Source organism: Acipenser ruthenus, chromosome 20 (genome assembly GCF_902713425.1).
Source record: "Acipenser ruthenus chromosome 20, fAciRut3.2 maternal haplotype, whole genome shotgun sequence".
Taxonomy (NCBI): domain Eukaryota; kingdom Metazoa; phylum Chordata; class Actinopteri; order Acipenseriformes; family Acipenseridae; genus Acipenser; species Acipenser ruthenus.
Genome location: NC_081208.1, coordinates 29747799 through 29775796, shown reverse-complemented (window position 1 = coordinate 29775796; position 27998 = coordinate 29747799). Strand labels below are relative to the sequence as shown.

Sequence of the window (27998 nt, the reverse complement as noted above, 5' to 3'; positions counted from 1 at the left end):
GTCAATAAAGTTGTGCTGAAGGCGCAGTGGTCTATGGGAACAGAGCGGTCCAATGAGCGTGGTGCAGCGGAAGAGCGGGCAGTAATGTGCGTCTGTAAAGAGGGCGATAATATTAATAATTGAACTAAGGAAACAAATAAAAAAAAGCATTTGTCTAAATATTTGTTTGAACGCAGAACAGAAGATCAGAGCACTAGCCTGTGACCAGGTACGTAGTCCCCATTTATTAAAATATCACAAGTTGCTGACTCGGGACAGACTGACTGGCCTGGAGTGGCCCTGCGTGTGTCTCTCACTGCGGATCTGTGCCTGTAATAATGATTATTACCAATATTAACAGAAGTAAGAATACTAGTCAGTCACCGCGCTGGTTACCGAATTAGGCTGGAGACCATGTTGTCTTTTCATTATTATTTTGAGGTGGTTGTGGTGTTAAGCTTCGTTTTGTTGCTGTTAGTTAGTTAGTGTGCGTTAAATTTGAAAAGAGTGGTGATGAGCCACAGTGTACTGGTGTGTGAAGAATTTGGTTTTGTTTACTAAATCGGGGGTGGAAATCAGAGACTCATTTCATAGCACTTTGATCCATTCCTGGTTTTGCTATGAGTTTAATAGTAAGACACACCTGAGCTTGTTACATATACACTGTGGCTAACCAAGCAGGTATAAAAACCTGGAATAAGTGAAACTGCTATGCAACAGGAGTCTTCTTGCCATCCCTGCTAAGTGACCAAGGTGCAAGCTGCCGGTCTGAGGAGAACGCTTTAAAGCTGCATTCATTTTATTAATCTCATGAACCAAGTCGGTAGCACGCTTGTTTGGCTGCTGGTAATTTTGAGTTTCAGTCAGCCGACCTATTTTTGATGCATGCAAACCGCTTTTTAAAATAAAAATAAAGAGGACACGTCTGTAAACGAGATATTGCATCTCTTTTTGTTAATGTAAGTCTGCCTGTCGCAGGGCACGTCTGTAAACGAGATATTGCATCTCTTTATCCTGTACAGGGTTGGGGTCAATAACTGTTTTTCATTTCCAATTCCTTTTAAATCAATTTCGAAGGAATTTAAATTGGTTTTGATGTTTCTTTAGAGACATAATATTTTTTTTTTCCCCCAACTGCTTTCATTTGAAGCCAATTTAATTGACTGACAATTACTTCAATTTAAAATCATTTGTTGTCACTGTTAGAAGCTCATTTTAACATAATACTGCTAATTGCAATTTTGATAAATTGTGCTGGAATTGATTAAAAGGGAATTGATTTTTAAAAAGGAATTGGAAATGGAATTGGAATTGATCCCCAACCCTGATCCTGCCTAAACACGTTTAAAACATATATATATATATATATATATATATATATATATATATATATATATGTATATGGTGCTGGGACAAACATGTTTCTAATGTTTGAATATTCTTTTAAAAATTAGTTAAAAAAAAAAAAAAAAAAGCTCATCTTTCATGCACACTACCTTCCATGAAACCCTCTTTCCCATCGCATGTAGATTATGAATCATTGACTTTAACCACAAATGCACAACTGCTCATAAATTGGTGCACTTGATCCGGCATGACCCTCATAGAACTGCTGGTTGAATCAGATCCTGTCTCTTCCCTTTCCGTAAGGTCTGTGATGGATGCTGAAGGATTCGGGGAGCTGCTCCAGCAGGCTGAGCAGCTGGCTGCGGAGACGGAGGCGATCTCAGAGCTGCCCCACGTGGAGCGAAACCTCCAGGAGATCCAGCAGGCGGGGGAGAGGCTGAGGGCCAGAACCCTGACCCGCACCTCGCAGGAAACTGCTGACGTCAAGGCGTAAGTGGAATCTGCCGCTCGACGCGATGCGCTGTAACCAGGGTTGGGAGGGAGGGACACTGCCCAATAATTTAATGGTAAACCCTGAGGGATGGCATCTGTAAGGTCCAGTGTAGTCCCCACCTTGGTTTAATGTCTCTTAAGAAGGACGCTACCATGTGCAGCACAGTGACTCCTGTCGCCATGTTGAGCTCTTGCTTGTATAGAATTGTGCCCACTACTCTACAGAGCCACTAGCACAACTTGCTGCAGCCCCTGATTATTCTTGGCGCTAGCTCAGCTACAGAATGCTTGTTCACTTGCAATTGTAGCACCCCAGGCGCTCATCTCGTCAGCTGTCAGCAAGGTTATCCCTGGTAAGCACTCACTCGGGTGGATAAACCTTCAAGGAAAAGGTGCTGTGAATGTATGAAGTGGTGCTGGTTTGGTGTCTGAGAGGAGACTCTGTTCCATCCTATAGAGAGCTCCCTAGCATGGTGTTAGGAGGTGCCCTGTTAGGAGCCTACATGTCTCTAATGCTCGGAGTGTGTGGCTCTTGTAATTGTGTTTCTCTCTTCCCTAAATTATCCCATCTCTCTTGCACAGCTCCATTCTACTTGGCTCCAGAGGACTGGATATTTCTCACATCTCTCAGCGACTGGAAAGTCTGAGTGCGGCTACGACATTTGAACCGCTCGAGCCAGTGAAGGACACAGATATACAGGTATTACACACAGTGAAGGACACAGATATACAGGTATTACACACAGTGAAGGACACAGATATACAGGTATTACAAACAGTGAAGGACACTGATATACAGGTATTACACACAGTGAAGGACACAGATATACAGGTATTATACACAGTGAAGGACACAGATATACAGGTATTACACACAGTGAAGGACACAGATATACAGGTATTACACACAGTGAAGGACACTGATATACAGGTATTACACACAGTGAAGGACACTGATATACAGGTATTACACACAGTGAAGGACACAGATATACAGGTATTACACACAGTGAAGGACACAGATATACAGGTATTACACACAGTGAAGGACGCAGATATACAGGTATTACACACAGTGAAGGACGCAGATATACAGGTATTACACACAGTGAAGGACGCAGATATACAGGTATTGCACACAGTGAAGGACGCAGATATACAGGTATTGCACACAGTGAAGGACGCAGATATACAGGTATTGCACACAGTGAAGGACGCAGATATACAGGTATTACACACAGTGAAGGACGCAGATATACAGGTATTACACACAGTGAAGGACGCAGATATACAGGTATTACACACAGTGAAGGACGCAGATATACAGGTATTACACACAGTGAAGAACACAGATATACAGGTATTGCACACAGTGAAGGACACAGATAAACAGTTATTACACACAGTGAAAGACACAGATATACAGGTATTACACACAGTGAAGGACACAGATATACAGGTGTTACACACAGTGAAGGACACAGATCTACAGGTACACTGAGTTATTTACCCCTTTGCTGCTTTCACCTCACAGAGACCTCAATGAAGGTTCAATGCAAATATAGTGCCATCTTGGTATTTTGCTACAAATTCAATATTGAGAAGTGAATTAGTGAGCAGCCCTTTACCGTGAAGTATAATGTACAGTTTACTGTCAGCGTGGTCAAACTGTGCAGTGAACTAGCAGTGCCTCGGAGGTCCTCTGCTCCTCTTGCTTGTCACAAATAGCTGTGGTTTACACTTGGAAACTTGAAAAGGCAGTTCACCTGTAAATCTAAATTGCGTGCTTGCTAATATAATACAGGTGTTTTTTTTGATACTGGGTTATTAATCAAGGTCTTACAATAAGTAAGGTTTTATCAGAAGAATGTGTTTTTAATTTACAATATTCAGACTGCAGAGCAAGGAGGGAGGGAAGAAAGAAGTGCATTCAAAGTGGATTGCCAAGATGCTCGGTGCTTTTGTTTTTTCAACGTGTTATCCAGATAGAGAGGGTTGCAGACAGACACCCAGGGGAGCTGTGCTGTGCTTAAGCTTGTTTATGGAGAAGCCTGGCTGGAATCTGGATTGAGGCAATGTGCCATGCTGCATATCAGTTTAACAAATCAACAGGAAGCAGAACGGTGGCGCTTTTATTGGGCGTGGCGATTTTTTTATTATTTATTAAAAAGCTGAGTGCCACTCTTAAAAGAATGTTGCTCTCCGTTAATCAGTGAATTGGAGAGAATGTGATTATATATTTTTAGATTCTGTCGTCATTTTGGAGCAGCTCTGTTTTTTGGTCGCCCTCCTCTTGTGTTTCCAATGCAGCAAACTTTACTGATTGTTCCGGGAGATAATAAATGAATCACAGCAAGATGCTTGGTGCTGTGCAGAGCTATGCCTTTTTGTGGCCGTGTTGTAAATGAAACTCTTGTTTCTGGTCTTGGCTATACGATCACTTGACTGCCCATGTGATGAGAATAAAAAAAGCATTTGCTGCAGAGGAGTAAAACCTGGCAGCCCGCGGCTCCAGACGATGAGCTGCAGGATTCTAGTCTGTATCCACTATTTTATTTCCGTGGCATGACGTCTAGGCTCATTCCTGCTCAAGTAGGATCAAACTGCAGGGGTGTTTCCTCTGTTAGTGATTGATGATTCGGAAGCAGTGATGTATTGGACAAATAGGTTCCAGGGTAGGTGCGGTGTCATGCAAGAGGAACTGTTGGTAAAAATGGCCCTTTTCATTTACATTTTTTTTTAGTCATAACCCAGACAAGCAACTTGAGTGTGGTTTTTTAAATGCTTGTTTCAAGTGCTTTCCAGTAATAATTCCCTGAAGTCTTTGAGTCGAGCAATCCCTCTGGTCTACTTGGTCTGGAATAACCCACAAAGGCGCATTGCAGTGCAATCCATAAGAGAACTAAACACTTTGACAGAAAAAATTACTAATTAGGCTGATGGTTTTTTGTTGCTGTTTTCTCTTTTTTTCATAGCAGCAGCTCTAAATCGTAAGAAATGTCGTTGTAAGCCCTCCCTGTTTATTGGAGTGTAGTAATCTTTGGGATTCTTCAGTACCTGTCGTCAGTAGTTTGTACAGTAACAGTGAATCGGTGAAGGGCCTTATAGCAAGCCCTTCCACGCAACGATGGAAATAACACTCCCATTTCATAGCAGTTTGCTATGACTTTAATAAGACACAGCTGAGCTTATAAACCTATTCTCTGTGGTTAATCTGCTAATCAAGTTTGTAGTAAAACCTGGAACGGGTGAAACTGCTATGCAGTAGGAGTCTTATTTTATCCCTGCCATGGCATTCGTTATATATGATATCTGGCACTGCACTCAGTTAAATAAGTCTCACTTTGGAAGCCATGCTTTGTCTTCAGTCCTTTTAACGCCTTTAAAGATTCTGTAAATTTCCTGTTTTTGAATTCCCCATTCAGTAAGAATTGACGATCCATTGAAGACAAAGAAAGATTGGAACAGTAGTGTAATTGTCTTATTTCTTGGTGTGTGTGTGAGGGTCGGGGCGGGGCCAGTCTGCTCAGCTTGTGCTAAAGAGGCAATGGTAGCTTAAAGCAGAGCTGCCACCTTGGATTCATAAGCTGCTGATTTTGCTGCAGAGTCTGCCTCAGTTTATGTAGGAACAGAAACTCCTGCAGCAGCAGCAATACATTCTTCTAACCTCCTTGCAGGATGTGGAGGCTGTTTGCAGTATCTTTTAGCTGCAGCACAGGCAGAAAAGGCTCTTATTTAAAGCGAGGAGCAGGGACTGGGTGGGAGGGGATCCAGGGCTGTTTTTAGAAAATTCACAGCTGTTTTTTTCATTGGTAAGTTAATACAATAATGCAGACTGTTCTCGATCCACAGGCCCTCCCTGCTGATCCAGAGCGGATGACATTTTAGCTTAGTCATTCAGGGGTGTGGAGCTGCACTTGTTGCTCGGCCGACTAATGTTAGACCCTCAATAGGATTTTATAAATTTAAAAAATGGCAACATCTATTTTTCATGTATTTTTTACCCACATGGATAAACTAGCAGTTCTGCATTTACTCATAAAGTAAAATATCATTTTTCTCTCTGGACATTTAACTGACTTCTTCAAAATTGCATTCAAATACAGATCTATGGACTATCACAGCAGCAGATTAAGAGCACAGGGTAGTACAGTAGGTTGCAATGACTTTAGTTGCTCTTTTACATCAGTGATGCAGTATTTCATCAGGGGCACAACACTTAAGCTTTGAGTGTCACTGTACTGCACCATTTCATTGGTACTAGAGTACTAGTCTGCAGCTGTATAGCGACACCTAGTGGAAGGACAGGGCTGCCCAGGTCTGGTCTGCAGTGTTGCCCAGGTCTGGTCTGCAGTGTTACACAGGTCGTTTGACCACTGCAGGAAATCTCAGATTATTCTGACCCTTGGTATAAATCAGGGGCTACTGTCCAAATTACTATGAGCAAAAAAGCTGAGGTGTTCTTTGACTGTGCCAGACACGATTGCAACATTGCCATTCTTTACTTCTGGGAGCATTATAATGTGTTCGTCCGAATGTATGCAATGTACTATGTGTATGTAACTTTAACATTTTTAAATAACACTGGAGGTATGTCGGTTTGGTATTACTGTAGCAGACCGTGGCACAGGATCAGATAAATTAGGTCTCAAACTGTTGTATTTCCCCCATCTCTCAGCCTGTGGGATTTGAAATCCGTTTACAGTATTTTGGCAAACAACTTTGGTTCAGGAAAAAAAAAAAAAGCACACCCCCTTTTTAGGGCTGATATATGTGGATGGAAGCAAAGACACCAGGCCCTATTGCTGAAGTAGGCTGCTGCTCCTGCCCCTCAGCTGATCATCAGTCACTGCGCAGATCTCTCATTATTGCAGCGTCTACTGCTTAATGCATCCCTCAGTGAAAATGGACTTGACCTGCATCACACTGCTGATGGGTTAACAGTAAGTGGGGGGGTTTACAGGAAATGCACTGTGTATTTGGCAGGTTACAAGCTAATTATAAGAGGAATACGATAGGATAAGTGCATCCCTGTGTGTCAGCACTGTGTAATTATTGTTAACCCTTTAGCAGGGGCGTTTGCATGAAACAAACGGTGTCTCTGAAGTCTGGATCTAGATGACTGCGTTTTTCATGGCTTTTTAACACAACAATACTGTGCAACGGTTTTTAATACAATAATACTGTGCAAAGGTTTTTAACACAACAATACTGTGCAACGGTTTTTAATACAATAATACTGTGCAACGGTTTTTAATACAATAATACTGTGCAAAGGTTTTTAACACAACAATACTGTGCAACGGTTTTTAATACAATAATTCTGTAACAGGCTTTTTAAGTCGATGCCCTGATTGAAATGGTAAAGAATCCATTGTTTCTTGTAATTTTGAATAGCAGGATGTATAAAGCATCATGTACCAGTAATAGGATATAAATTATTCATTGTTTCACGAAAGGAGCTTTAAAATAATGGCATGTTTTCTTCTTTGTGTTGAGGACACAGCCTGCACTAAGGATTGCACTTATAGTAGTGAAGTTATTGTGAAATGATAACACTATTAACTCTCTGCGATTTTAATGGTCTGAAGAGCGGTGAGTCTAAAGGCAGGTGTTTTTTTGACTCTACATTTATTTTGCTGATATCTCGCTTTACAGCATGTCATAACATGACTCTCTTCAATTTTGTAAATGTTTCAGATCAAACATTTTGTTTAATGTGCTGTTTTTGCTGGCGCCTGGGCAAAATGGAGGCATCTTAACATTAAAAAAAAAATTATAATAAAAATAATAATACCCAAACTGTTTCCTTCTAACATAGATACAGCTGAAAATCTCCCAGAATGAATGGGTGAGATTAACAGTGTGGTACCATTGAGCATCAAAGCAATGCATTGTACAGTAGTGAGGAACACAGAACTTCTGTACTTTATTGTGAATTGTGTGAAGAAAAAAAAAAAAGAAATGAAATCAGGGCCTCAAATCTTAAAAGAAATACCGGGTTCTAGGTACTTTAATAAATAAACAGATTATTTTTTTCAATTCTGCTGTCTATATCTTCTGCTAAATGGTTATTGTTTCTTCCTTCAGAGTAAAAATAATCACAGTGCTGCTTTAAAATGGCGGAGTCAGACCAGGCTTGCTGCGTCCTAACATAACAGCCCTGGCAAAAAGGGAATTGAATCTTTGCTTCGACCAACATGACACATGCGAATCAAAGCTGCTGCTGTAGCTTAAGGAAATAGCTTTGCTGCTTCTGCTTGCTGCTGGTACAGTATATATCGCTATGCAGCACCAGCGCTGGCCTCATTAACAAAACATGATAACTAAAAGGATTATTAGCCTCATTTCATGGCAGGATGTCGGAAATTCCCATTATCATAATTGCATTGCGCAAGAAAGAAAAAAGGAGGGGGTGGGGAGGAAAAGAGGAGGAGGAGGAGGAAGGGGGGGGTGAATTATCTCTCCTCCCCCACTCTCCCCCTAGATCTGCAAGTTAACATGGTACGATCCGGTAACAATAAAATATGCCTCTGTAAACCTTTAAGTGTTACACATCAGATCCTGCTTGCACACCACTGACCTGACAGTGCAGGGCTCGCATCTCTCAGAGCTACAACAAGAGGCAAGTGCAGGATCCAGGCTCTGAAACGCAGCGTTGCTCAAGCGTATCTAAAGACAAGTTTGCTGGTTCATCATCGTCTTGATATTACTATTATTTCTGCTCTTATCATTATTTTTGGACTGCGAGACATTGCCATGCTTTGTTGTGCAGTATTGCAGAACCTGGGAGTAACTTCAGCAATGGTGTCTCATCATGGGCAGAGGCAGAGCCCTAAGCCTGAAGCCCTGAAACTGGGAAGCGATTGTAAGTTTATTTGTATTTTATTTTATTATAGCATAGTATGAAATACTACAATTTCATTATTTACTACTGTACTGTTGCTGGAAGGAGAAATTGTTCATTGCTGTGTGAGTAGCCCTGAAGAAAGGGTGGGGTTTCGTAGAATTTTTTTTAAAAAATGCATTAAATGTTAGAACTGAAGAGTCGTAATATTCAGCGGCAGTCAGGATACTAGTAAGATTTTTATGCGATATTAAATTAGGATTTCTTTTTTTTATTTTTTTTCAATTGAAAGCCAACTGTGTAATTCTTGTCTTATTCATCCAATAGCTTTGTTTTTCTCTAATACTTTTAATTTCACGGTTAAAATGTATAATACATATTTTTACTAAAATGCTGTTTCATGTAGTAAATAAACCTGTGATAACAAAAATCATTTTCCTAACACCGAGTCCATTATCACAAAGGGTTTTTATGCATTGTCTTTGATGCTTAATTGTAATTGGTTAACAAGAAACTGAAACTGTGTGAGGTTGGAAATCCAGTCTATATAATGGGTATGTACAGCTGTTTTTTACTGTGTGTGTTCTTTACACATGCATCTCAGTTCTTTTAAGTGGACAGTATGGGTGGATCTGAAAATAACCTTAATGCCAGAAATAAATCTATTGTCTAAAGAAGATGGAAGCCTGCTTGTGGAGTTGGTCTCTATTCTCGAATATTCTCGCGAGAGCACACAAGCCCATGTACCGTCCTGGATCTATTGTTCATTAAAACAATACTAATATACTGTGTTCATGATGTTTATATGGGGGTACAGGTGTATTTAGGATTCAAGTGGTTAAGAAATACTGATCAAGGCTTCAAAGATTTCGACAATAGGCCTTCATTAAAAAGCATCTGTAACGACCACAGATAAACAGTTTTATTCCCTAATTAATAACAATTAGAGTAGTTGTTAATTGCATTTGTTTGTGTGTGTACACAGTATTTTATTAAGTGAAAGTTCTGTGTTACAACAAAAATATTTCAATTTTTTATATATTTTTTTAATTCATTGTTATTTGATTGGCTGTTTTTTCATTTTTTATTTAAGAGGTCATTTGTTTAAACAACAACAATTTACATTTTTAATGGAGCAGTTTTAAACCCAATGTTAAGAATCAAGACTGCAGCACGCTTTCTTTTGTGTAGCTGGGGTAGAGCAGGATTAAATGGTGGGTTCTGGAATAGAAGGAGGCATCAATAAAGAAACAAATACATTTTCTTGGAAAAAAATATATATATATATATATTGCGGCAATTGCTTTTGACAAAGACGTAGCCATTTAAAGTCATTTAAAATGGTATTCCGAGCGACACATTAATGCCTTCCGTTATCTTTGTCATATCGTATTGACCCCAATTTTCCCTGACTGATCGGGAGGGTTTGATATTCAGTGGGGAGGGTGTAGTGCCAGGGATTGGAGTCCGTCACACCCTCCTAATAAGGAAGTTCTGCACGCGGAGGTATGTAAACCAACCTCCCTCCCTCCCGCTGCTGTTTGATCCAGCAACATGGCGTCGGGTATCATGTACTGTAGAAAGCCTTTGCGCAGTCATTTGTTTTCCAGGCCAGTTTGAATTTGTTAGCTGAAAGGCCTGCAAAGATGGGCAGGTTGTTTGGTCATGTTTAATGCGGAATGTCAAATATTGAATTACAATAGAGGAAAAAATAAAAATGGCCACTCTTGATTTTTGTTACTTCTTTCAAACAAAGATGAGGTGTGGCTTTGACTGTCGATTGGACGCAGTGTTACCGCATATGTAAGATAAAACTCAGGAGTCACGTAGACAAACTTTTCAGCGAGTGCCGATATCAATGTACACCAATGAAGGCGCTTAGGCAAAACGTTGATCTACTTGACTTGGTTTCTTATAAATTTTACCTACCTATTTCGATCGAGCGTTTTGAGGTTATGGGTGTAAATGCCGTTGAAGTGCTTCAAGACAAAAAGTATCTGAGCGTAACGGAAGTTAAATAGAGCCGTGACTCTAGATTTTAGGCTGGAGACCATCCTAGTTGTGTTTAATGGCTTCACATTAGAAATGACGCAGTTTGTTGGTTGCAGACAATGCACCCTGGCAGGTTACAGATACAGTCAACCATTCGGCACCGAAGTCTTGAAGCTGCATTCGGAGGAAGGGACCGTGACCGAGACCTAACAGAATGCAAGTCGCGCTTGCTTTGAGAACCCAGGCTGGGATTGTGTTTGTTAATTACAAGATCTGATTCGTAGCTCATCAGGTAATAGACCACGGTGACTGAAGTTTCGCAAGCCCCAAAGGCAGGGGTACGGAACCAAAGAGAAGGCCAGAGCGCTGGCAGGTACAGGGTTGGCAGTCCCATTGCATAGCAGCTGAAGCCTTTCCAGGTTTTCTTATGAGCTTAGTAGGCCCACTGCACCTCTGGTCCTGAAGAGCCACAACCCTGCAGGTTTTCTGGGTATCTTTAAATCATCAATGATAAAGACCTGAAAAAAAATGTTAGTGTTGACCAATTAAGAAAAGAATCGGTTCAATTAAGAAATTGACAACTGAGGTGGAACAAAAACCACAAGAACCTGCGGCTCTCCAGAACCAGAACTGATGGTAAAACACAGAAGGGTTCAGACTGCTATGCAAGGATTCTTCTTCACAGAGGGTGTTATTGCTATTGTGAATCTAAGACTTGTTGACAGCCTCTGTCCTGGAGAAGGTTTCAAGATTCTTAAACCCTGTGTGCTGGGAACCTGATGTCATATTTTAATCGTGTAATAGTTTTAAGAACAGAACAGCTTTTACATATCAACAGAGATTTTATTTATTTTAACATAATTAGCCCTTGGTATTGAGAAAATTTAGCTCTGTAGGGTATCTACAAACTAAAACACCATTTGAAGAATAAAAACGCTCTCCTGCGGCTTCTGATAGCAGGACCATGCCTTTGTGTCATAATGGCATGCAGATTTCAAGGGGGGGGGGGGAAGAAAATCTACTTTTGTAATAAAAAAATATATATATTTATATATAAGCGTTCTGAATGCCAAGCTCTTGACCGCGGAGCACTGCGGCCTCTGACTGTTGACAGCAGCTCAAGGGCCTAGTGGACGGTTTCTGGGCAGTGACGCTGTATTAAGCAATAGACTTGTGGGTCTCCATCTCTGGATTTAATAATGGCTGATTTTAATAGATATTTACCCAAAGTGTTGTCCGTGTCGTTTCTAGGGCTTTCTGAAGAACGAGCGTGACAATGCTCTGCTGTCAGCCATCGAGGAGTCCAGGAGGAGGGTAAGTAGCTTCTTCAACACCAGCCCTGGCTGCTGCAGCTACAGGAGCTTAGAGTTCTATTAACACTATGCTGATTCACGATACATGAGAGCATCCCATACAGTTCATATCTAGAATAGTGCTGCAAGATTTATACTGAACACAGATTACAACCAGCCCCACTGTACTCTCAATGAAACTATAGGGTGACTCAGTCTGGAGAATAGAAGGCTCTCTCATTTTATTGTTAGTTTAGAAGGTGTACGCTGGAAGTGCTCCAAGTTACTTTATATCTCTGTTAGAGGCACGTAACTCTACTCTAAAATCAAATGATGTGCCTGCTTTTAAAATCCCTCAATGTAGATCTAATATAGGCCAACATGTCTTTGTATATCAAGCATCTCATCTTTGGAACTTCTTGCCTTTTGAAAAGAAAAACAGCGTCTTCACAATACCTTTTAAAATCACTCTGTTTATTTTAAATAATATTTCTTTTAAATCTGACCAGGGTTACAAATGCTGTGAATACTGACCCTGATCAGTATCATGTAAATTGGAATTGTTTTATTTTGTTCTGCTTTTTTATTTTGTATTCCTGTTTTTATGATTTGTTTTAATAGTTTTTGAATGATTCATCTCGTTTTACCTTTCATTTTATGTTACTTCTTGCCAGGACCCCACTGAAAATGAGATGAATATATCTCAAGGGTTCTATCCTGGCTAAATAAATACATTTGCGTTAATACTGTACTGTAAAGATAATTGACAGGAAATACTGAAAAGGTTCTGTTAATCATTTTTGACTGGTGCACAGCAGTTTCAGCCTTTTTTTTTTTTTTTTTTTACTATGAGCTGAATAAGACACAGCTGTTTTCTGTGTCTAATATATTTTTGGGCCATGTTGAAAGTTCTTTTTTTTTCTTTCCTGAAGATTTCTAACTGATTTGTATCTCAGTATAGAAACTCATTGTCTTGTGCTAATAACGGTTTTGGATGGTTCATGCTAAGCTAATAAGTGGTTTTGTAATTATAAAGTGTCCCTTGGCGTACTGAAGATTAAAAAGCTTAATGAGCTCCCTATAGCCGCTCCTTTCTGCACAGCAAAGTGGTGGTTGAAGAACCTATTTCTTGTACCTTCAGACTTTGTAAACCCAGAAGACCGGACCTCATTTGAAATTTCCAGTTGTCTCTATTTTTAAAGCACGCTTAACTATGAAGCCTAACGTTCAACGAGAAAATGTTCTTGGGCTGGTCTGATTTCTATTAATGCTTTCTTTGAAGAGGAGCTCCTTAAACCTGTTCTTGAATGAAGAATATAGTTAGTATAAATACATACTCTCCCTGTCATTTCATTTTTGACTTTCAGTAAAGTAGTCCGTTATGAAATGATAATTTGATCTTGTTATACATCATCCCATGTGTCGTGATGCATGTGGTATCGCGACATGTCGTATTGTGACATGAGTGTAGTGTTACACTCCGAATTTTTATCTGAACCAAATCTCATTTACCGCCAACAGTGGTTTAACCTCTTTGCTGCTGGAAAAACATTTATTTTGTCCAAAAATTGAATTGTGTTTGAGGAAGTAATTACATTTCCAGTAGAATTCGGAATTCCATGTGCGCTCCTTCTTCCAGTTATGTAACACAACACATTTCCTTCATAGAAATCCAGAGCAATCCTGTATAAGGTGGGCATGGAGGTCCGCCAGGACTGAAAGAGTTATTCAGTAATAAATACATGCTACAAATGTTTCAGGACGGCCAGCTTAACATCGTGCCGTTTCAGAGAAGTGAAGCTTTTAGTTGTAGATGTAAAGCAGTCCCCTGGAGTCTCTGATCCCCTGAGTGTCTTGCAGACCTTCGCCACTGCAGAGGAGTACCACAGGGAGTCGATGCTGGTGGAGTGGGAGCAGGTGAAGCAGAGGATCCTGCACACGCTGCTGGCTTCAGGAGAGGACGCTCTGGACTTCACCCAGGAAGCCGAGGTAACAACCAGCCCGTCGGGTTTCATGATGGTTGTGCCCCACCCAGCCCCAGTTTCTTTAAGCTCTTGGGCCATTTTTCTTGCTTAGATACTGCAGTAAAGGTAGAATATGCAGGTGACTTTATGAACCTTTTCTTGTATGAAATATTGAAAACAGCTGAACCATAAAACATAGTTTTTTCCATTGCTTTATATGGGGCAACAATGGCATCCTCATGAGTCTATCGTGCTTTTGCTTCATCCATATGTAGCCATATAAAGACTAGAAGATTTTTTTTATTTAATCCGTCCCCATACAAGGTTGCCATTCATGAAAATGTTAAGCTGTTGATGTCTTTCCTTTACTGAGAATTCCACCTTGCTCAGGTGCTGCAGCAAATTTATGCAGGGAACAATAAAACCTAGCAATGAGTGCAGAAATAGTAACAAACGAATATTTAAAGGATATTCCTGATTCTAATATATTTGTGTGTGTGTGCGCAGCCTAGTTTCCTCAGCGACACGGGTCCTTCAGGACGCAGCGCTCTGGATAGTGTGGAAGTGGCTTACGGGCGGCAGGTAAGCAATCCTTTCTCCATTTTATTGAGATTGTGTGTGTGTGTGTGTTTTTTTTTTGTTTTTTTTAATTTCATTTTCCTATTGCGATCTACCACATAACCATATTGCTTTCCGCTCAATTCTGTGAAGTTGTGGAATTCTGCACATTGTCTTTGATTCCCTCATTGCAGAACGCTCGAACGGTATTGTAGATCAGAATTATAATGACACATTTCTGATTTAACATGCACCAGTGTTTCTCAAGTCAAAGCATTTGCTGGGGTGCTTGTGGGAGGTGGGGAAAGGGGGTGGTAGGGGTCTGATGTCACAAAAAAAACCCTGCACTAGTCACTCAGTGTTTCAGGGGATATAAATGAACATTAAAAAGGTCTGAACAGCTTCTATGTGAAATGTTAACTTGCAGGAGGCGGTGGGGAACATAAGTAGCCGTGTTAAATCAATATTACATAGTGCTGTGGGGCCCATTTAAAGATTTCATAATGCAGTGTAAGAATATGTTTGAATAGTAAAAACCAGACGCTGGTGTGCACAGAATCCCCATGAAAACACCAGCACGAAGAACACTCGTGTGAGGCTCCGTGCTGCAGTGTAATATTTCTGCATACTACAGCTCATCAGGGATCTTTGTTTTTTTGTTTTTCTCCCCATTGATCTCCACATTAACTAGCATTCAAGAGCCATTACCGGTTGTAACAGGATCCCTATGTCCCGTGGGACAGGCTGGTTCTTGGTCAAGGATATCTGACTTTATTTTATTGATGAAAACGGACCTGACTGCTGTGTAATTCATGAAGATTCCAGAACCCTCCTGCAGTGGAATGCTCGCTGCATTGTAGAACATTGCATGTCGTTCCAGGACGTTTTAATCTATTAATCTATTTGTGTGCTTTGCAGATTTATGTGTTCAATGAGAAAATAGTAAACGGACACCTGCAGCCCAGCCTGGGGGACCTGTGTGCTTCTGTAGCAGAACGTCTGGATGACAAGGTAACAAAACCAACAGCTCACATGTTCTATACCCGTGAAGCCCCAACAGGAGAGGCCCTTCGTAGAAGCAGCTCACGGTGTTTCTGTTCTGTCTGAGCTGCAGAATGTCTCTGAGATGTGGGCCATGGTGAAGCAGATGACGGACGTTCTGCTGGTTCCTGCCCGGGACGCGCTGAACAGCCGCACCAGCGTGGAGATGCAGATGGCGTTTGTGAGTCGGGCCCTGCAGTTTCTTGAACAAAGGTCAGAATCGCTTACAGTGATCCAGTCTCTGGAGTAGGTCTGCCTAGCAGGTTAAGTCATTCCAGGTCTTCCTGTGAGCCTTTTTATTTTTTAATTTTTTTATTATAAGTTGCCTGGACTGGTGCATGGACTGGTCTAAATAAACTATAACTAACAAGTCGGGTGATTTTATTTTTAGGGGATTACAGTCCCTTGTTGGTCTCTGGTGTATTTTGCGAGCTCATTCTGTGTTATTTGTCGTTGCAGTTATAAAAACTACACCATGGTGACAGTCTTCGGTAACCTGCATCAAGCTCAGCTGGGAGGAGTGCCCGGGACCTATCAGCTTGTTCGCAGTTTTCTTAATATAAAACTGCCTGGCCCTGTTCCAGGACTCCAGGTATTTCCGTGCAGTTTATTTAATCCATTGCAAGGTGCAGCGGATGTCTGTAAATGTGTTGTAGCTGCATTAAACTAGGCTGGACTGTTTACCCTTGGACACTGATCGAAGGGGCCAGTTTTAGGTAGCAGTCTGCTAAATCCAATCACTTCCATAACATTTATTTTGTTATTTTAGAAAATAACATATGTGCATCTGGTACAGGCACTTCACGTGGAGTGCAGGATGCGCCCCATAGCCTGAACGTCGCCGGTTCGAGTCCAGGCTACCAGCCTGCTAAGTGCTAGCAGTGCTTTGTGAAACTGGCCCCTGGTATCCAAGTTTAGTTACGAACTAGTTTATGCAGTTTATGCAACTTCAAAAAAACTTGAGAGCAAGTGATCGTTTTTAAATGTGACAACGCTTTAATTGTGTTAATGCCTATTTTTAGACTGAAATAAGCAATTTTTTTTACCGTGAAATAAGAATACGTCCCTAATAATGAGTGTGCTGTCTGACCCGATGTCCCCTGGCAGGACGGGGAGGTGGAAGGGCATCCCGTGTGGGCTCTGATCTACTATTGCATGCGCTGCGGGGATCTGGTGGCAGCCATGCAGGTGGTGAACCGAGCCCAACACCAGCTGGGGGAGTTCAAGAACTGGTTTCAGGAGTACATGAACAGCAGTGACAGACGGTGAGTCCAGGGGAGAGTACATGAACAGCACTGACAGACAGTGAGTCCAGGGGAGAGTACATGAACAGCACTGACAGACAGTTAACCCTAAACTAGCGGGAAAATACCAGGAATACTAAATGTTCATGCTCATTTTATTCCATGCTGGGAGGTGCATCTCCATACCTACATAATGCAAGTTACACTTGCAACAAAATTAGCAACGATTTATGTCATGCAAGAGGTTTACAGGATTACAGTTTTTTTCGTTCTTCCTCCCAGATTGGCTCCCACAGCAGAAAACAAGCTTCGACTGCATTACAGACGCGCCCTGAGAAACAATACAGACCCCTATAAGAGAGCCGTATACTGTCTGATCGGGAAGTGCGACATCACTGACAACCACGGAGAGGTGGCGGACAAGACCGAGGATTATCTCTGGCTCAAGGTGAGGCGAGCTTTTCAAGGTTATATTTGTAACATTGTATTCAGTAGGTCTGGACAAACCCCTGCAACATAGAAGGTTGATTGTTCCTTTGAGGTTCAGAGCTGTCTTGATTGATGCTGGTGTTTCCTGTGTTCAGCTGAACCAGGTTTGCTTCGAGGAAGACTCCACCAGCTCGCCGCAGGACAGACTGACCCTGCCACAACTCCAGAAACAGCTGCTTGAAGATTACGGTGAGAGCTTGCATTAAGAGAGGATACAATGCATTGGTTCTTCACCTATGTAGCAGGAGAGCACCTTACTGTATGTTCTCAATGATTTATTTTAAAGACTAAAGCTAAGCACGGTGAACTGAATGCATGTCTTTTTTGCCTTCGTGTTTCCATGCTGGTCAGTGGACAGGACACTTGTATTATCTGGAAATACTCCACAATCTTAGGGATGCAGACTCCAAACCACCTGGAACCAAATTATTGCATATTTATGTATAACAAAAGATACAGGCTAGGCTTTATACTTCTGTTTCCCTTCGATTCTGATAAGATATTTGATTAGCTGTGCAAAAAAATAGCCAAGAGTTTCCAGCGGCAGCTGGTGCTGATGCTGACGTGAGAATGATCCTGTCGGCTCCCAAATGATTGCAGCTACAAGAAAATCTTCAGGCCCTGACAATCCTTCTGTGCACATTGTGTTCTACTATTGAGCAGCCGTGCTGTTTGATGTATCTGCTGGTGTCTAACACTGCCTCTTTTTTTTTTTTTTTTTTTTTTTTTTTAATGTTTGTGTTCAGGAGAGTCGCACTTCGCTGCCGGTCAGCAGCCCTACCTGTATTTCCAGGTGCTGTTCCTGACGGCTCAGTTTGAGGCGGCCGTCGCCTTCCTGTTCCGCATCGAGCGGCTGCGCAGCCACGCTGTGCACGTGGCCCTGGTTCTCTACGAGCTCAGACTCCTCCTGATGTCCTCCGGCCAGAGCGCACGGCTCTGTGAGTACAGGCGTTACCAAACCTGCCCCTGCCTGTGTCATTGCACACATTTATAACAAGAGTTATTGTAACTGGGTTTTAATGAAAGGCTGCGGTTAGCAGCTCCAGCTTGAGCTTCCCATCAAAGAGCAATTAAAAGCTGTTAAAAGCTCTCCTCTGGTCTCGGTAGAGCTCTCAGAATCGGGTCAACTATAAGTACAGCGAGAGTACAACCATTCGCCTGCCCCCCTGCAGACATAAATAAGAATTGTTACACAGGACGTATAAAGGTTAATGATTTCTGTAATAAATCTTAAGACCTATTTTTAAATAAATAAGTAAAACTAGGACAAGTGGATTAATCCAGCCCTTTCCTAACCGCTTTTCTAAAGCTAGCCTTTCATGCTTCAGACTGCAATTATATTTGATCTCCCAGAGATGTAAGCGATGTGAGTCTTTAATCCCCTGTGCAAGGACAGCCTTGAGGTTGCAGTGAAGTGTTTTGGAGCACATCTTAACTGTTGAGTGCACTGAAACCTGTATTAATGGTTCCTTGAACCATGTGGTCAAATGCACTTATCAGACAGCTCATTTATTTATTCATTTTATTTACAGTACAAGTAAATGTCACCTGTCTTAAGCAGACTGAAATGCTCAGTCCCTTTGGTGACTTTCAGTTAATTCAGGTTTCACTGTGTTTTAAAATGAAAGCCAGCCTCTTCCTCTTTAGTGTAATTACTGATACCAGGGGTGGGCTGTGTTTGCACGGGTGGAAAGAAGACTCCTGTTGCACGGCAGGTTCATCCATTCCAGGTTATACAAGCTTGATGAGCCAAGCGAGCTTGGGCTTGTCTCATAGTAAAACCAGGAATGGATCAAACCTGCTTTGCAATGGGAGTCTTATTTGTCATCCCTTGTTTACTTCCCCAGTGAGTCAGGAGCCTGTGGATCCCCCAATGATAAGAAGATTAAATTTCATCCGTCTGTTGATGTTGTACACAAGAAAGTTTGAGTCGACCGACCCGAGAGAAGCGCTTCAGTACTTTTATTTTCTCAGGTAAGTTATTATTATTATTATTATTATTATTATTATTATTATTATTATTATTATTATTATTATTATTATTATTTTTAAGATCTATTTAGAACATTAAAGGTGTTGGGAGTTTTTAATTTCCTCTAATCATTCCCGTCTGCTTCTTCCAGAAATGAGAAAGACAGCCAAGGAGAGAACATGTTCATGCGATGTGTTAGTGAGCTTGTCATTGAAAGCAGAGAGGTATGGGCTCTCTTCTGTATGATTTACAATCATGTCAGTCAAATCAATTTTATATAGCCTTTCATAGCAAAGCCACCTCCAAAGCGCTTCACAATAATTATTTTAAACAGTGAAAAGGCCTGTAAAACAAGACCAAACAATAAGACATCCAGGCATTTGTCCAGTTCAAACCAACTGTTAATGTTTACGAACCAATGAGGCGTTCGCTATCTTCCTGTCCTCAGCAAATGACGTCCCTGAAGCACGTGCACTTGCATAAAACACTGTTTAAAATGATATAAACTGAAAGCAATTGCTGGGAAGGAAGAAAGGAAGTTACCTCTCTGATTGCTCAGTGACCTGCAGAAAAGGGGCTTTCAATCACTGAAGTTTAAATAACGTAACATTATTGGATGGATTTCTTTTAGAATTTTTTTTTTTTTTTTTTTTTTGTATTACAGTTTGACATGCTCCTAGGGAGACTTGAAAAAGATGGCAGCAGAAAGGTAAAATGCAGACAAATATCTATTTCATTTAAAGCAGTTTTTTTGTTTGTTTTTTTTTCTGCATTTTAATGGCATTTACAATCTCCTCCCCTTAAATCCTGCTAGCCTGGAGTAATTGATAAGTTTGCTGGAGACACGCGGGCCATCATCAGCACAGTTGCAAGGGAGGCGGAGCACAAAGGATTGTTTGAAGAAGCTGTTAAACTATATGAACTTGCAAAGGTAAAGGAGGCTTTTTTATTTTGATTTATTCTTTTTTTTTATTTAACCAGGGAAGTGCCGTTGAGATTAAAATCTCTTTTTTCAAGGGAGACTTAGATAAGAAGGGGTTGTACAATACAAAAAAAAAAAAAAACACGCACACAAATTCAAATGAGGACAACCAATACAAACACTTTGTAATTTGTAAGTGTTTATTTTAGTATGAACAGTAGATCTGTAAGCAACTGTTGTAGTATCAGATTGCAAATAGTTTAAAAAATACCCCATTAGCTTGGCCATCCCCCTTTTTAGGATTGTTTTCTTTTATTTGGTTCTTTTTTCCTCCCTGCATTTAGAATCCAGACAAGGTAATGGGGCTGATGAACAAGCTGCTCAGTCCTGTGGTCTCACAGGTCAGTGCTCCTCAGTCCAACAAAGAGAGGCTGAAGAACATGGCCCTCGCCATTGCAGAGCGGTGAGTATTGATTTCCTGTCCACCACGTCTGCATAAACTGGAGGGCTTTTCCACCAAAGCAATTTGTCACTTGACTGCAAGACGGTGTGTTTTGCTGCCGGCTTTGCGTGACTCCTGTCAATGTGCTTCTGGGGTTTAGTTTCTGTAACACTCAAGTGGAGCAGAGGGCTGTTGCTTCAATCCCTTCTATAAACGTGTGCGTGTGTGTGTGTGTGTGTTGCTTTGCAGGTATAGAACGCAGGGCATTTCTGCAGAAAAGTCGGTTGACAGCACTTTCTATCTTCTACTGGACCTTATATCTTTTTTTGACGAGTATCACGCTGCTCATGTTGACCGAGCGTATGATGTAAGTATGACAGGAGTATGTTGATATGATGGTGCTTTTTGTTTTTATTGATGGACAATTAATAATTAGCTCCTATCACTTATTCCAAAGCAAGTAATTAATACAGCATCCTTACTTCAACAGCTAAAAAATGTTTGTGTTGTTTTTTCTGTATTAATTCCAGGTAATGGAGCGTCTCAAGTTGGTTCCACTCAGCCAAGACAGTGTGGAGGAGAGGGTCACTGCTTTCATAAACTTCAGTGATGAAGTAAGACCCTTTTATTAGTTACATTGCTGATACTCTAAAACAGCACTACAGTCATGATGAAAATGCAATCAAAAGAACATGCATTTTAGCAGAACAGGATGTCTGCAGAATGAAAGCTGTCCTTGTTTAATTATCCTGTCCAGGTTTTGCACTGCTAGGCGGGATTCTGCACGAGACCTCTGCCTTTCAAGTTCAGTGCAAAGAAGAGGGAAGCTTTCAGTCGGATTCTTGCATGAAACACACGCCTCCCAGTGCAAACGCTGCCATTGTGGTTTCTTATAAAGAGGTTGTTCAAGGGAGAACCAAATTCCCTGCTCTCTCACTGGTGTTGGTCAGGCATCAAGCTCATTAAACGCTATTGTCTTTTCATACAGGTCAGACATAACTTATCCGAAGTGCTCCTGGCCACCATGAATATTCTGTTCACTCAGTACAAGAGGTTAAAGGGCACGACCCCAGCATCCCCCGCACGACCCCAAAGAGCGCTGGAGGACAGGGACTCTGTAAGCATGTTACCTTTCTGTATTTACTTCTATTTGTGTCTTTCTTGAAACCATCTACATGTTCCTAATACTGAATTCCTTTACTGCCCTGTTATCTGTATCGCTGTCTCTGCTTAGAGATCATTTATTTGCCATGCTTACTAACTAGTCCAGCAAAAAAGTGCTGTTAAAGTTGTGTGTTCATTCACCCATGATATTTCAGGACAGGACGGTGTATTGTATCTATAACACTGTGCTGAATTAAAACATAAATGCAAAACAGAATTATTCAAATACATAATTTTATTTTTGTATCTGTTTGTTTCTCTTTGCCAGCAACTTCGAACCCAAGCCCGTGCTCTGATCACGTTTGCGGGTATGATTCCGTACCGCATGGCGGGGGACACCAACGCTCGACTGGTGCAGATGGAGGTGCTCATGAACTAGCATGGGCTTCAGCCCTGCAGTCCCAAACAACTCCCTTCGATCAAGTTTCCTACATGTATTATCTACTGTTGAAATAAAAATCCATTTAGGGTTTGTTTTTGTTTCACGATTTATTATTTTATTTAGATTTTTTGTATTTGTGTCATTTTATTTTTTATATTTAAAAAATAGATTTTTTTTATTATTTATTTATTTTTTTAATTGTGTTGGTTTTATGTTGTGCTGTGTTTCAAACCAGTTTCATTTTCTTTGGAGGGAGAAGTCATGGTCTGTGTCCTAACATCGCCATGATATTAAGAGCACTATAGTCCTCTGTATCACTATCTTATATATTTATGTAGTAAGAGACTGAAAAGAGAATATCCAAATAATGAATGCTTATTATTTTATTTCAATTTTTTTTGTTTTGAATTTTACAAAATGATTAGCATGTTTTTTATAGCCTTCATATAGAACGTTAACGATATTTTAAAAAGAAAAAACCTTTTTTTTTTTCTTTTTCTGTTTAACCCCTTAATGTACATAAGGAATTGAGCGCTTGTTGTTCAAACGGTTTCATCTTAAATACATCTGAGAGCGACTCAAGTATCACAAGGAGGAAACTGACCATTTGGATGACCAGATCCATCCTATCGGTACATTTTAAACCCTGTTTCATGCACTTCATTGCAAAAGTAAGTCTGCATCATTTTATTTGTGGGACACAGATGTCCCTTGCACCTTAAAGGGTTAATCTGTGCATTATAACATACTGGCCTAAGTGCAGTTTGACCTTGGACCCATGTCAGAATAGTGATGTGCTACGAATCCTCTCCACAATACAGAACGATGGAAGTAAAGCATTATGGGGAAAGAGCAGGCATTGTGTCCACTTACATCTCATCCCTTCTCTTTTTATAACTTGAGATCAGTGTGATACAGGACTCTATTGTAGTGTGGAAGCCCAGGGGTCTGTCACAGTTATTGATCTCCCAGCTTTCTGCAAAAGTGAAAGGGCAGCTCCAGCACAGCAAGAAAGATGAGCAGACCGATGGCTTAGCCCCCCAACGATACCAAGACAAGACTGCTGGACTCTTGGATTAGGTGTCCAGACAGCACCTGAACCAGTCCGGTACTGAACCCAGTTTGCCCGGTCAGTCAGTCCAAGTCCAGGGCCAAAGTATCAATCTTTGACCTTCTATCTAGACCTGTCGTGCTGTTATGTCCCTGATTACTTAATTTACTACTGTAACCGCTGCCTTCACCGTTCTGGGTCCTCTGATGTCCCTTTTAATCTTTCAATACTCTGAAGCTGTTCCGCAATGATTTAGACCCTCGTTACTATACAAACATTCTTTTCATTTACAAAGCATCTCAAATATCCCACAGGATCCAACTTCAGCTTCAGTGTAACAGCTGGGATTCTAATGGCTGGAGTGAGGGGTACAAGGTGTTTCAAAAGCCTAGCCCTGGAAGCGAAATAATATTGAAACAAGCCTGTTCTCAAGCAATTATCAAGTGTTCTGTGTTCTGGTGTGATGTGGGGCTGAATGAACAGTCTTTTGATCTTGTAACTGGCTATTTCTAGAGAATGCACGAGCTGTGCATTAACCAGGGAGAGGTGTTAGAAATCCCCCTGCTGGTTTTCCTGCTCTTGTTTGATTTCCTCATTCTCTCTCCTGGGACGTACTGTAACAGTTGTTCTAATTGGTTTTTCTCTGCATTTTTACTTTTTCCTGTTTCCTTCTTGCTAAAAGTTTCCTTCTAACTTGAATCTTATTCCACAGTTCCTTGCTTGGATTACTCTAAGACGGCTCTTTATATTTCCAGTGTTTATCCTGTACTTTATAACTTGCCTTTTATAAGCATGTGTGTGTTGTGATTGTTTGTTTGTTTCTCCCGCAAGAAAGAATTAACCATATTTTGCATTTGGATGTAAAACCAAATCCTCAAATACCATCAAACTTAGTTTTAAAGTTTTTTTTTTATTTATTGATAGTGTATACTGTCCAGACAGTATTAAGTAGTAATGTATGTTTAAAGGAAACATGCAATATGATGATTAAAACAAGAAATCTAATCCGAAGACTTGTCTTCAATATCTAGAACCAAATGCAAATGAAATTCTGTCAGTTTTTAAAACTGTCGTTCGGCTCTTTTACCAGCAGGTGGCGTTGCTGTAATATGAGAGTTTCGTCAGGACACACCTAATAAACTGAAGAAGCGCAAGTTTGGCTTATAGAAGTATAGAAAGATCAAACACGTACAGTTATCATTTTAATTTAGAAATTTAAGACCAGTTTTTGTGAACTCTGGAGTTCCAGAAGTTCCCTGCAAAAGCCTGAATGAGGATATAGAAATGATTTTGCAATGCCTAGATTGGACTAAGAAACGTATTGTATACGGATTTTATTTGAGTTTTCATTTCTGGATGACTCCGAGTGCAACTTGCTGCAGTCTGTTCGGAGGATCGCGCTGGACAGAGAGCCAGAGACAAGGTATCGTTGCCGCAGCTGGTGTTGTGAATCAGGCCGCCGAAACACGTCTGGAGTCCGGCTATTTCACAACACCAGGGTCGCATCATACCATTACCATCATCAGAGGGCTGGAAACCCTGGACACCTGGAGAGTTCATGGCACTGTCAACACTGAAAACAATGCAGATTTTTATGTTCACCTATTATACAATATATTTGAAAACATGGTTTTAAATAAAAAATAAATATGCACAAATGTGTCTACGTGTGGTGTATTGGTTGATGCAATTGTCTTTACAGACCACGGTATAGTTACAGAAATATGCTATAAAATGTTTTTATTTACGTAATTGTATTTTGAACCCCGTAAGATATACAAGGAATTGAGTGCTTATTGTTCAAACGGTTCCTTCTTAAAATGGAATTGAGAGCGATTCAAGCATCACGAGGAGGAAACTGACAATCCGGATGACGAGATTCAACCTGTCAGTAAATGTTAAACCCTGTTTCATGCACCTCATTGCAAAAGTAACAAAGTTAGCATCATTGTATTTGTGGGACACATAGGTACCTTAAGGGGTTGACAAGGTATCATGGGAACACGAATGTATATACTGTATGTGCAGAGGCGTAACTAGGAATACATTTTTACCGAGGCAAATTTGTGTCTAAATATATATATATATATCACTGGCGCTGACACCGCTGGGGCCGGTCACACTGGCGCTGACACCGCTGGGACCGGTCACACTGGCGCTGACACCGCTGGGACCGGTCACACGTCACACTGGCGCTGGGACCGGTCACACGTCACACTGGCGCTGACACCGCTGGGACCGGTCACACTGGCGCTGACACTGCTGGGACCGGTCACACTGGCGCTGACACCGCTGGGACCGGTCACACTGGCGCTGACACCGCTGGGACCGGTCACACTGGCGCTGACACTGCTGGGACTGGTCACACTGGCGCTGACACCGCTGGGACCGGTCACACTGGCGCTGACACCGCTGGGACCGGTCACACTGGCGCTGACACCGCTGGGACCGGTCACACTGGCGCTGACACCTCTGGGACCGGTCACACTGGCGCTGACACCGCTGGGACCGGTCACACTGGCGCTGACACCTCTGGGACCGGTCACACGTCACACTGGCGCTGGGACCGGTCACACTGGCGCTGACACCGCTGGGACCGGTCACACTGGCGCTGACACCGCTGGGACCGGTCACACTGGCGCTGACACTGCTGGGACTGGTCACACTGGCGCTGACACCGCTGGGACCGGTCACACTGGCGCTGACACCGCTGGGACCGGTCACACTGGCGCTGACACCGCTGGGACCGGTCACACTGGCGCTGACATCGCTGGGACCGGTCACACTGGTGCTGACACTGCTGGGACCGGTCACACTGGTGCTGACACCGCTGGGACTGGTCACACTGGTGCTGACACCATTGTGACTTGTTCTCAGCTCTTAAACAGTTGCATATTTCAAGTTACTTATAAAATGACTGGGGTTGGGAACCACTGCACTATTAGATGCACTCTGGTTGAAATGTACTGTTATAATTACTGTTTTAAAATGTTACATTGCTTAAATATGCATTGATATGGAATGAAATTAAGGCAATGTTATACATGCAAATCAATGGATTTATTTTTCTAACATATTTTATATATTATCTGATATATATCAATTAACACTACCTACAAGAGCAGATCAAAATGTACACTACACTATATCCAATTATGTAAACCATTTCAAACTGCCCACAACGTTTATGGTTTGCTTATTTTCAAAGAATTAAACGTCCCTGCATTAGTGCAGAAGAATGAATGTTGTGACTCAAGCTGGGCAGCTGATGCAGTAAAATTAATTGGAAACTCGTCCAAGTGGTTGATTTTTGGCACCTGGCCACATCTGATATATAGTCTCAAGATGCTGAGATATCTGGCTGGATTTTATTTTCACTGTAATTTGACTCTCTAAAGTTATTTTTAAAATGTTGTACAGTATTTCTCAAAATGTACGCAACCCCTGGCAGCCTCTGAGTAGTTGCACGAGGGCAGGATTGTGAATTAGATAAAAACAATGACTCTGCGGATCTGGAAGCGGAGACGGTTGGATGCGTTCAGGTGAATAAGTCAAAAGCGCATGACAGGGCTAATGAAAAGCGAATGGGTTTGATAGAGAGCTCCGGGGCGTCTTTCAACCGGATTGGAACCGGTTTCACAGTTCACATTACAGCAACGACACACGTGCACCCGCCGCTTTCAACAGCGACACGGTTCATGGAGTGTTACTGAAAAACCATTTTCTTTTAATAAACAAAAATGCACCATATGGGTAACTGGATTGCGTTTATGTAACACATCCAGTGCATAAACTGTAAACCCCAAAGTCATTCTACATAAATGAAATCAAGTTACATTAACTTAAAAATTCAAATTTTATTCATAACACTCATCCATTTGAAGTTAGTTGAACATTCAAATTTAATTTAGTAGTTAAAAAAACGTAAATGGTTTAAGTAGAATCAGGGGGACTTGTTGTTTATTGTGTTGTTGTTTTGTGTATGTGCGGTTGCACAGGTGTGTTGTGTTTGCTTGTCTCTTGTGCCCCCGCCTGCTCCCATGTGTTCTCCTTGTGTTGTGTGTGGTCACCCCCGTTCGGTGGTCAGTCTGCGGATGTGACCTCCTCCCTTCTCCCTCTGTCCACACCTCTGTATCTGCCTGCTTCCAGCCCTTGTAGATGCTGCGCTGGCAGCTAATAAAATAGCTTGTTGATTGCACATGCTGTTGCCTTAGCTAACTTTTTATTGTTTAAATGAAATAAATAAAAAAAATGTTCAAACTAACTTGACTATTACAAAGTAAATGGATTGAGTTACAAATGATATACATGTTATGAGTTTAGTCAGCCCCAGAGAAAGTTGTCCTAACAAAAACTAAATGAGTAGCTAAACTTAATTATATTAAGGCAATGAGTTTACTGCATTTTTTGAGTAAACTCGACATCATGGTTTACAGTGTATGCTGCAAATGAATACATGCAGAAATAGACTAAGTGGATATAGAATTGTCATATATAGTGATCATTCCTTTTGATATAGACAGTACGCTTAAGTTCGGGAGTTTCTGGTGGATTTTAAGAGTCGACCACGGAGATTATGTTTTAATTATGACGCTGCTATATGTTTTTGAATGACCAAATAAAAAAAACCTGTGGGAACCGTGTGCAGTTACTCACTGTTGAGAATGCACCGAACGGCAGAAAACCGTCTTGTGACCTCTATCGAAGACGCGGTATCTCAGTTAAAATCTCAGAACACAATTAACGTGTGACTGCAATTTGCACAATGCAGGTACTTAGATACCTTAAGGGGGTAGTTTTTTATTTTTATCTTACATGGA

At 41.3% G+C, this 27998-nt stretch overlaps 1 protein-coding gene across 2 annotated transcripts; it reads left to right on the top strand.

Annotated features, from left to right (window-relative positions):
- Positions 1-11: 11 nt before the first annotated feature.
- On the top strand, positions 12-22217 carry LOC117425969 (nuclear pore complex protein Nup93). Of its 2 annotated transcripts, XM_034043313.3 has the most exons (22): positions 12-208; positions 1630-1815; positions 2401-2518; positions 11909-11971; positions 13810-13938; positions 14421-14495; positions 15390-15482; positions 15586-15725; positions 15972-16104; positions 16620-16777; positions 17039-17204; positions 17341-17434; positions 17992-18183; positions 19093-19219; positions 19369-19441; positions 19882-19926; positions 20032-20148; positions 20484-20602; positions 20831-20948; positions 21112-21195; positions 21570-21698; positions 22014-22217. In XM_034043313.3, the coding sequence occupies exons 2-22, from the start codon at positions 1637-1639 to the stop codon at positions 22122-22124; spliced, it is 2463 nt and encodes an 820-aa protein (XP_033899204.1). In that variant the 5' UTR covers positions 12-208; positions 1630-1636; the 3' UTR covers positions 22125-22217. The 2 variants fall into 2 exon arrangements, with proteins under 2 accessions (XP_033899204.1, XP_033899205.1); XM_034043314.3 differs by lacking the exons at positions 12-208; positions 1630-1815; positions 2401-2518 and adding an exon at positions 8473-8686.
- The last annotated feature ends 5781 nt before the right edge of the window (positions 22218-27998 follow it).

Bases quoted from the DNA above. Each gene is read 5' to 3' on its own strand.
- LOC117425969 (XM_034043313.3), top strand. From the start codon at position 1,637: ATGGATGCTGAAGGATTCGGGGAGCTGCTCCAGCAGGCTGAGCAGCTG. The intron at 20,149-20,483 runs GTAAAGGAGGCT...CCCTGCATTTAG, and splicing joins AACTATATGAACTTGCAAAG to AATCCAGACAAGGTAATGGG. The intron at 21,699-22,013 runs GTAAGCATGTTA...TCTCTTTGCCAG, and splicing joins CGCTGGAGGACAGGGACTCT to CAACTTCGAACCCAAGCCCG.